Genomic DNA, 9,145 nt, shown 5'->3' with positions numbered 1-9,145 from the left:
TACGTTTGCCTTCCCCTTCGACATGTTAGGAGGCTACAAACTCTTCCACTAATGGGCAAAGACAAAAGGCTGGCAGAAGGATGTCCTGAAGCTCACCTATTGTCCCTGTGTTTCAGGTAGGCGTAGGTCATATCTCATTTTAAAATAATAAGCAGTACCTATCCTGGCAGCCAGATTCACTGTCTAATGATCATGGGTGTTAGACACATGACCTCATGTATTCCCCCAGCCCAGAAACAATAAAGACTCCAGTAAGAGCCACCATTTTGAGGCTTCACTCCCACTTCCTGCATGAGGAGCAGGAAACATTTCTCCCTTTTCCTATTTCTCCCTACTTTATCCTGTTGTACTGAAGTAAATCCTTGCTAAAACTTCCACCTTGTGAGAATCTCTTTGCTATGAGACTCCTTGAAATTCTTTTCATGTGTGGATCTCATGTTCCTGTGATTTTGTCTAGAAACTAGGAAGTTGAGAGAAACCCCTCATTTAGTAACAATGTATCTTCTGGAAAATTCCATTACACTTGTTCTAGAACAAGGGTGAAAAAGGCAAACAGCAGGGCATAGTGTACACACTTGTAATTCCAGCACTGAGGAGGAGGAGGAAGCAGGAGAATCACTAGTTCAAGACCAGCCTAGGTTACACAGCGAGTTCCAGGGGAGCCTGGACCAGTTGCACAGGGAAACCCTATCTCAAACAAACAAACAAACAATGGCAAATAGCATCTTGTATTACAAAAAGAGTTCGAGCCACTTAGATCACCCCAGTATTCCCAGGCCACACTTTGAATACCCCAATATCTTTGATTATCTGATAGGCAGGGCTCAGAAATCTTTTTCTGCTGGAGAGTGGTTCAGTGGTTAGAGCACCTGCCTAGCAAGTTTGAGGCCCTGAGTTCAAAACCCCAGTGCAAAACAAACAAACAAACAAACAAAAACAGAAATCTTTTTCTGCATGGCCCAAATAGTAAATCTTTTAGGCTTTTCAGTCTCTGTCTCCATCTCAGCTATTAAGGCTGCCTCAGTATCAAGAAGACAGCCATAAATAATACTTAAGCAAGTGAGTGGAGCTCTGTCCCAATAAAACTTTATGTATAAGATAGTGGGGGACTGGATTTGGTCCCCTGGCTATGGTTTCCCTACTTTTGATTTATGATAGAAGAAGCTTACAGTGATTGTGAGTGAGACCTCAGCTGCCTCTTCTGCCTCCCACTGCTCTTACACACGCACGCCCCCTGGTGCTGGTGGGAATTAAAGACTCCCAGGCAGCAGGTGTTTTTCTTGCTGCAACACGATGGGGGCCACTCCCGGTTCTGGTTAGCTCATGGATCCCAGTCTCCAACCTGACGTTTCTCAGGGGCCGCACTGTGCTTGCCAGGGAGGCTGAGGCCCAGTTCCTCCTCTAGGACTGCCCACTCATCCTCTGGGCCTTTCTTTGGCTTCCCCTGCCCCGTGCCAGCCCCTTGACTCCCAGTGCTGACTATGCTGGTGCTCTCCAGCTGGGGACTTCCCTGGACACTAAAGGAAAACAACTTTTCTGCAAAGAGCCAGAGGTAGCCTTTGAAACTTGTCCTAACCAGGTGTGGTAGTAAATGTCTATAATCCTAGCACTCGGGAGGCTGAGGCAGGAGGATCAGTAGTTTGAGGCCAGCCAGGGCTACATAATGAGAACTTGCCTCAAAAATAATAATAATAAAATAAAAATAGAGGAACCTATCCTCACGAGGCTTGCCCTTTCACTGGCTTCCTCCTTTTTTTGCCCTCCATGTTTTCTCCACCAGGATGATGTGTCACCCCTGAGAGTCTGATATGATGAAGCAAAGACCTTAATCTGAGCAGGGAAGGGGAGGGCGAGCTCAGTATAGTTATCAGGAGAAGCTCCAGGTTCTTGGGGAACCCCTAGCACACACAAACCCAAACCCAGTCCCTTCCTGCTCAGAAAGAGATTGTGTGCCACCAAAAGGGAAGAAATCTATCTGCACCTCTTCTTAGCTCCCTCCAACTCAACCTGGAAAATTGCTATTTGCTTTAAAAATAGAACATTCAGCCTGGACTTTTATGGTCTTGTCAGGAACACTGTTTGTGCCCTCCCACACCTGGTCTCTGCCCCTGCGTGGCCCCGTCCAGCTGCCCAGAAGCAACTCTGCACAAGTTCTCCAGGGTCCCTCCACAGAGACGTGGTTCCAGGCAGATTTACGAGTTCGTCCTTGGCTGAGGCCTTCTCCCATGGCTTCCAGCCACAACCCAGCTGTTCTCCCACGTCCCATGCAGTTCGGGCTGGGACGTTCTGTGTCTCCTACCTCCACCCCAGCTTGCTGAGTCACCCCCTCGGCTTCCTTTCTCCTGCTGCCTGGCCAGTTCTGTGGAGGGATAGCCCCCCCAGCCCCTCCCAGCCTGCCCAGACATCCTTACACTTAGGATGACAATGACAGCTTCTGTCTAACAGACAGACTCTAGTCAGCCTTGGGTGCTAAAATTTAACAAGAAGGTGGTTCCTTCCCTACCTGGACTTCAGGGAGCAGATTTGCAGCTACACCTGACCTGGAAAACTCATCTCAGTATATGTAGAATCTGTGACTAGTCTTAAAATGATTTTTTTTCTTTTTCCTTCTTGTGGAGTTGGGTATTGAACCCACGGCCTCATGCCCTGGCAAACACTTTACCACTGAGCTACATCCCCCGTCTCCTCCAATGATTTCTTCTGGAATATTAAAACTCCATCACATTTCTGGCACCTTGACACAAGACTTAGGGAGAGCCTGAGAAGATGATGCGTGTGGGGAGGAGCTGGCCTAGGGAGCTAATTTCCAGATCAGATTGTAGAAATAACTCCAGAGTGAATGAAGCTCCAGGCAACTGTAGCACTGGGATCCCGCTGAACCCCAGCCTGCCTTGAGGTAGTGTTTCTAACATAATGGAGAAAGAAGACTGTGACCATGGAAATGACACATATTCTTCCTTAAAGGTCAGTCCTTCATAGGTGAGGCCTTAAATGGCTGCCTGATCCAGTTAAGGTAGGACTGACTCTGGGATAAGATCTTGTCACACTAGACGCATGGGACTAATTGTCTCTGGCAACTTGAGTGTAAGCAACATAAGATTTATGGCTTAACCTGCAGAAATAACTTATGCCAAGAAAAGAGTGGAAGGATGCAGGGCCCGGAGAGGTGATGAGGGCAGCTGGAGAAACCGTAATCCAGAGACAAGAATCCTAAATTCCACGCTGTCTCTTTGACATTGGGTAAGTATCTGACGGTACAAATGAAAACAGCATGTTCCCTTTAGTTTCCCCTCCGGCTCGGCGACCCCAGCCCAGAGTTGTCCAATCTTACAGCTACCAAGAAACTTTTAGGTCCCCTGCTGTTCTTCCCATCAGCCCCCTGGGGTGGCTGCCATCTTGGCCCCTCCTCCTACACCTGTACAGTAATTTCTGTCTTTTGGCTACGGGCAGAGGGATTGTAGGAGTCTGAGAGGAGAAAAGGGAGGAGTAGGGCCCCACCTTGACTTTGAGTCCAATTAAGTCTCTTTCTTTCCCACTTCCCTATTGCTGCCACCAAAGAGCCATTGGCAAGTTCCTTCCTGAGTTCCAAAGGTAAAGATCTCTTTGCTTCCTGAGAACTGTCCACCACTGAAGTTCTCACTGCTTCACTTCTGCCAGCTGGAATGTGGGAGCTGAACGTGAGTCAAATCCAACAGCTGAGAGTCAAAGGGAAGACAGGTAGGGCTGGTAGAAAATCCAGGTCCACGGTGAGAGCCACCGTCTAGGAACAGGAAGAGCGTGATTTGTCACCAAGAGCTGGCAAACGTGGCTTGGTGGGACAAGCATCTGCCTCTCCAGAGACTTGAGACCCCACCTCTGCATCTCTCGTTCTCTGGTCAGAAGCGACGGTTGTGGTGGAGTCCAGGCTGGAGCACCCCAGACCGCCAGCATAGAGGCGAGATCTCATGGGCCACTTCTGCAAGACACGGGATGAGAAGTAAGTTACACTGCTATTGTGGCCCTATGTAGAACAGAATCTTTTACACCTGAATCTCAGGCCTGGCGGAGTGTGAAGAGCACATGCCTAGCAGGGCCGAGGCCCTGAGTTCAATTCCCAGTTCCACCAAAACCAAAAACACACATAACACACGTGAATCTTGGCTTCCCCTGGCAGCTCTGCCTGATGTCCACCCCCAGGCATCCCAGCTTGGTTACAGTGGTCTCCCCATCACAAGAGGCCCCACATATTCTCTTGACACCCTGAGCCTGGCTGAGAGACAGAAGTTGGCTAAGAAGAGAGAGCAAGGGCCCCAAGATGAGCAAGACCCAGCTGGGAGGGAGAAAGAGGTCAGGTGCTGGGCACAGCTGGCAGCAGCCGGGGCCTAGGCAATGGGCAGAGCAGTGGAGCTGGGGCGGGGAGGGTGTTTCTCAAGGATTGTTCCTCCTTCCAGCAGGAGCAAGGGTGGTCCTAGAAAATGCCAGAAGCCTTAGAGAAGAAAAGTGGTCCCCTTGGGGGCAGAGGATGCTGCTCACTGGCTAACTACTCCCCGCCAATCTGCCAGAGTTCTAGACCTACCCAGGCTCTCTTACTTTCATCCTTTAACATAGCAATTGGTCATCTACACTTAGGTGATCATTGGTAATCACACTTGTCATCATTTTGTACTAAGCAGAGAAGGCAGACTGCTGCTTGCTTACATTGTGTATATATTAAAGCAAAAGTTCAGGAGAGCTGGCTGACAGTTTGCACATAGTGGCTGCTGGGAACTCCCAACCCCTCATCTGCTGTCTTAAACCACAGAGGGCGGGGCTCTGCTGAGACAGAAGTCCAAAGAACAGAAAGACAGGTGCTGTGCGATGGGGTGAAGCTGCACAGTGATCAATGACTGTCTGGGGTTCCATTTTGTTTCCTGCTCTTTTCCCCTGATGCTAAGAACCCCAGAGTCTTTCCCTTCTCCAGGAGGAGCTGCGTTTTCATGCAGATATTCCCAGCCACCACTCCACTCCATGAGCCAGCCTTGGCTCCTCTCCCTCTGACAGAGAAGGAAGAAACTGGTCCCAACGTCATCTCTGCCCAGGGCAGGGCCTGGTCCAGTGTATCCTCCGTCTCCTGCCCTTCCCCCAAAGCTTTGGGCATCCAAATCCCCTCCCCACTGAGTCCCTGGGCTGGTGAACTACCTTGAGAGGGTGCAGGTAGCGGAGTCCACGCAGGAAGGGGGGCCAGGCAGGTCCAGGCAACTCATGGCCAAGTGTGCGGGTGAGGTGAGCTATGTAGCTGGTGGCCAAAACCAGCACATCCAACTTGGAGAGCTTGGTGTCAGGCGGCACAGCAGGCAGAGCAGCCTGCAGGGTCAGGAAAGCCTGACGCAGCGTCCTCACCCGGCTCCGCTCGCGCGCTGCATTCTGAGGACTGGCTTCACTCTGCACAGAAGGCCCTGGTGAGGGGGCTGACCCACAGCCCCACCTGACCTTGACTTCTAAGAGCATTTTAGTGCCTGGTCTCCTGCTGGACCAGGGAGTGCTGAAAGCAGACAAGCCAGGCCTCCCTAGTCCTCAGTCCTGTGCCATTTTACAGCTGAGGGAGGTTGGGTTCAGATGACCACAGGGTGGCAAAGTTTGGCTCAGAACCCAAGAGTCCTGGGTTCTCTCTACTACTGCATTAACACCTGTCCCACTCCCAAGTCCAAACCCTGCTTATCAGGGTGCCATTGGGGCCACAGGGAGCACAGAGCTCTGCCCTACTCAGTACAATCAACTCTTGACCCAACCATGTCCTGAGATGAAGAGGCTACTGGGGTAAAGAGGAAATGATACCCAACTAAGGGTCAAAACACACAGGCCAGGTCCCCTGCTGCTGGCTGCTGCTCAGGGACCTTGGGCAATTCCCATCCCTCTTCCAGGTCTCAGTTTCCTCAGGACAAATGAGTTGGGCCAGCTCTCTGAGCTGCTCTCTGGTGAAGACCAGCTCTGACTTATTTTCAGCATGGCACCACAGAGTGTAAGGGATGGGTGTCCCGCTCTTAGGCTGGGATCGTGACACTGACTAAGGCTCTGCTCTTAGAGATGCACTCATCACCTTCCAACCCCTGCTGCTCCCAGCTCCCTCCTCTGGTCCAGGATTTCCTTACCCTGCCATGAGCTGGTCCTCTAGCCCTGGTCCCTCGAGGGGTAGGGGCAGCTCTGCTCCATCTTTGGTCACTCCAGCTGGTCTCTTCCCATAGGTCCTGCCTTGTCCTGCTGAGGCGGCTCTTCTTTCTGTCAGTGCCTGGCGCTAACTGTACTTTGGCCTTAGCTCGGCCATGCCCCACTCCTGGCATTGCTGGTGCCTCTCTGGTTTGCCTCTGTGACATGCCACTCCCCTGGGGCAAGGGGCTGCAGTCCCTAGAGCAGGAACACAATGCCTGGGGGAGCCCTTGGGTTCAGGCTAGCTGGGACTGGCTGGCCATCCAGCCAGCAATGTCTACATCTGAAGAAGCTGGCGCCAACTCAGTCCTGCTTCACTCCTTGCTCTGGGAAAACTGCCCACCCGGCACAGCCCCCGCAAAAGCCTCCGCCTGCCTCCCATCCCGGCTCAGGGGTGAGGGCGCTGGATGCTGGGAGTGGCCAAGCCTTGGGACCAGGCCCATGCTGAAGAAGGCAGGAGGATGGGTGGGAAGACAGCGCCCTTCTGACCATGGCTGACCCAAGAGGAGCTCTGAGGTGGTCTTGCAGCTTCAGCTTTGGAGCTCAAGTCCATAGCAGGACCCTGGACCTCTCTCATCTGTGCTAGAAGACTGCCCACATACATCCAAGAAAGGCCTTTGCCTGTCTGGCCAATGACTGTGACCTTCCAGCGCTGAGTGCTACTCCTGCCCCCCAAACATGCCTCCCACTTCCGACCCAGGGCTGTTACTTCTACCTTTCCACGTCCTTCAGTGCCTTCCTTCAGCTCTGCTGAGGGCTGCTGCCATCCTTGGGGCTCTGTCCTTCATTTATGAGGACACAAACTCCACAGAACTTGTGTCCCTGCCTGACTGATAGGACCACAGCCTGGCTAGTTTCTGAACACTTCCATGTTTATAGATCGCCATGTGCCAGACACTGCACTCAACATTGTCCTCTATTTCCCAGAGCAATGCTATAAGAAAAGAGACTCATTTTAGAGGTGAGAGAACTGAGATGTGGGGAGGTAAAATAGCTTGCCCCATGTCAAATCTAGTAAGGGCCGAGGGGAAGGAAACACAGGCAGTCAGTTGGACTGGGTAGGTTTTCCCTCTCCCTATGCTGTTCTGCCTCCTGTGGGTCACTCACACCTCAAGAATTTGCCTGTCATCCTTGCACAGGGACCATGTCAATCTTTGTGCCATTCCAATTTTAGCTTATGTGCTGCCGAAGTGAGCATGCTAAGCGGGATCTTTGAGTGGGTTTGGTATATAACCAAGTTAAGGGAGTGAACCCTCTGCTCCCTGTTCGTCAGTGTTTTTAAAAACCTGCACATAAGTGTCAAAGTTTATCAAATGCTTTTCTGCATCAAGAGAGACCAATAATGATTTTCCCTTGTCTATTTGAGTGCTGAATATTGAACCCTTCCTTGAATTTCTGTGATAAATCGCACCTGATTAGCATTCGCTTTTAAAAATACATGGTTCAAAAATTTTTTTTTTTATGGTACCCAGGTTTGAACTCTGGACCTACACCTTGAGCCATTTTTGTGATGGGTTTGCCTGCAGTGGCTTCAAACTTTGATCGAGACTCTTGATCTCTGCCTCCTGAGTAGCACAGGCTCTCTAATTCTTTAATGTTATTTAGTATTTTTGCAACCATTTCATAAATTAAATGATATTATAGTTTTCTCTTTTAAATTATCCTTATTAGGTTTTGGATTCAAGGTTCCAGTTGACATCATACAATGAACTGAATAGCTCTCGCTCTATTTCCTGAAACAACTTTTTACACAAGATAGGAATGAACTGTTCTTTGAAAATTTGGTATAATTTACCTGTAAAACCACTGGAACAACAACAACAACAAAAACTGGAACTGGGTTTTCTTTGGTGGGGAGGGGAAGAAATTTTAACTTCCATTTCGACTTCTTTAATTACTCATTATTGATTGGAGTTCCTTATTTCTTATGGATATTTAGCATTTTTTATTTTCCTCTGAGTTTGTCCATTTTGTTTAGGAACAACAACACTTTAATGCTGTTAGGAATATATCTCCATGGAGATGAGAGAACCCAAAAGCCTTGTGCCATGGATTCTGAGCCATGCAGTGACAGCATAAGATTGGAGTGTCAGGGTAGTCTATGTCTGCGTGTCTAGGAACACACTGCTCTGGACCTCTGGGGAATCCTGACCTTCTAATTACTCCAGCAGACCACAGGACTGGCCAGATTAAGACTGTCACAAAATATTTCCAGAGCTCCGCACTGTGAATTTTTGCTGTTTAAACTCAGGGTTGTATGAAATAGTATTGTAATCCTAAGGAGTAAGTTTATCTACAGGAAGTCCAGAACCACTTTGGGGTAGACATCAGTCTAACCTTGAGAGAGCTCCCCACTATGGCCTCAGGATAAAAGACTGGCATTTGAATTGGCAGCAAAAACTACTTGTCTTTCAGACATACAGAATGGCCTTATTCAAAAGCATCAGATGCCAACCTTTTTTATTTTTTTTTTGCAGTACAGGGTTTGGATTCAGGGCCTATATCTTGAGCCACTCCACCAGTCCTTTTTTGTGATGGGTGTTTTTGAGATAGGATAGAACCTCAATCCTCCTGAGCTCTGCCTGTAACCTGTCTGGTGAGTTTGTTTGGACAACCTAACTCAGTTATATTTGACACGGAACCTAGACAAATGAGATCTTGGCCTTCTGAACGTGTTGATGTGACATGCTGTGCATTTTAAGGGATTCTGGGAATAAAATGAGAGCTATTTGCAAAGGCCCTTGACAGACTGGGAAGAAAAGCATGGAACCTTCTGCAATTCAACCCTGGGCTGGACAGGAAAAGGCGTCTTCAAGGTCTCAAAGTTGTCCAGATGTAAGTTTATTCGAGTAGCAGACCTGATAAGTATTTGATGTCAAATACTTATGTTTGAAAAAAACATGTTTTTTTCTACCATGTTTGAAAAAAAATCACGTTAATAAAAGTAATCATTTGCTTGAAAAAACAAAAAAAATGTGGATGC

General features: G+C 49.1%; 1 protein-coding gene and 1 non-coding gene across 2 annotated transcripts; both read right to left on the bottom strand.

The window, feature by feature from the left end:
* Window positions 1–3,760: 3,760 nt before the first annotated feature.
* Tcf23 (transcription factor 23) lies at window positions 3,761–6,492 on the bottom strand. The gene is made up of 3 exons (XM_020154979.2): window positions 6,108–6,492; window positions 5,158–5,400; window positions 3,761–3,955 (listed from the first exon to the last, which is right to left on the bottom strand). The coding sequence occupies exons 1-3, from the start codon at window positions 6,327–6,329 to the stop codon at window positions 3,761–3,763; spliced, it is 660 nt and encodes a 219-aa protein (XP_020010568.2). The 5' UTR covers window positions 6,330–6,492.
* A 764-nt stretch (window positions 6,493–7,256) lies between these two features.
* Window positions 7,257–7,360, bottom strand: LOC141415231 (U6 spliceosomal RNA). Its single transcript, XR_012440234.1, has one exon. It is a non-coding gene; the product is annotated as a U6 spliceosomal RNA (small nuclear RNA).
* Between the last annotated feature and the right edge of the window lie 1,785 nt (window positions 7,361–9,145).

The sequence above is a fragment of the Castor canadensis genome, chromosome 12 (assembly GCF_047511655.1).
Source record: "Castor canadensis chromosome 12, mCasCan1.hap1v2, whole genome shotgun sequence".
In the NCBI taxonomy this organism is placed as follows: domain Eukaryota; kingdom Metazoa; phylum Chordata; class Mammalia; order Rodentia; family Castoridae; genus Castor; species Castor canadensis.
Note: the sequence above shows the minus strand (reverse complement) of the source record. Positions and strands in the feature narration are given on the sequence as shown.

Excerpts from the sequence above, each read along its gene's own strand:
- Tcf23 (XM_020154979.2), bottom strand. The coding sequence starts at position 6,329 with ATGTCACAGAGGCAAACCAGAGAGGCACCAGCAATGCCAGGAGTGGGG. Across the intron at positions 5,401-6,107 it reads GAGGACCAGCTCATGGCAGG|AGTGAAGCCAGTCCTCAGAA; the intron begins GTAAGGAAATCC and ends CCTTCTGTGCAG. Across the intron at positions 3,956-5,157 it reads GCTACCTGCACCCTCTCAAG|AAGTGGCCCATGAGATCTCG; the intron begins GTAGTTCACCAG and ends CGTGTCTTGCAG.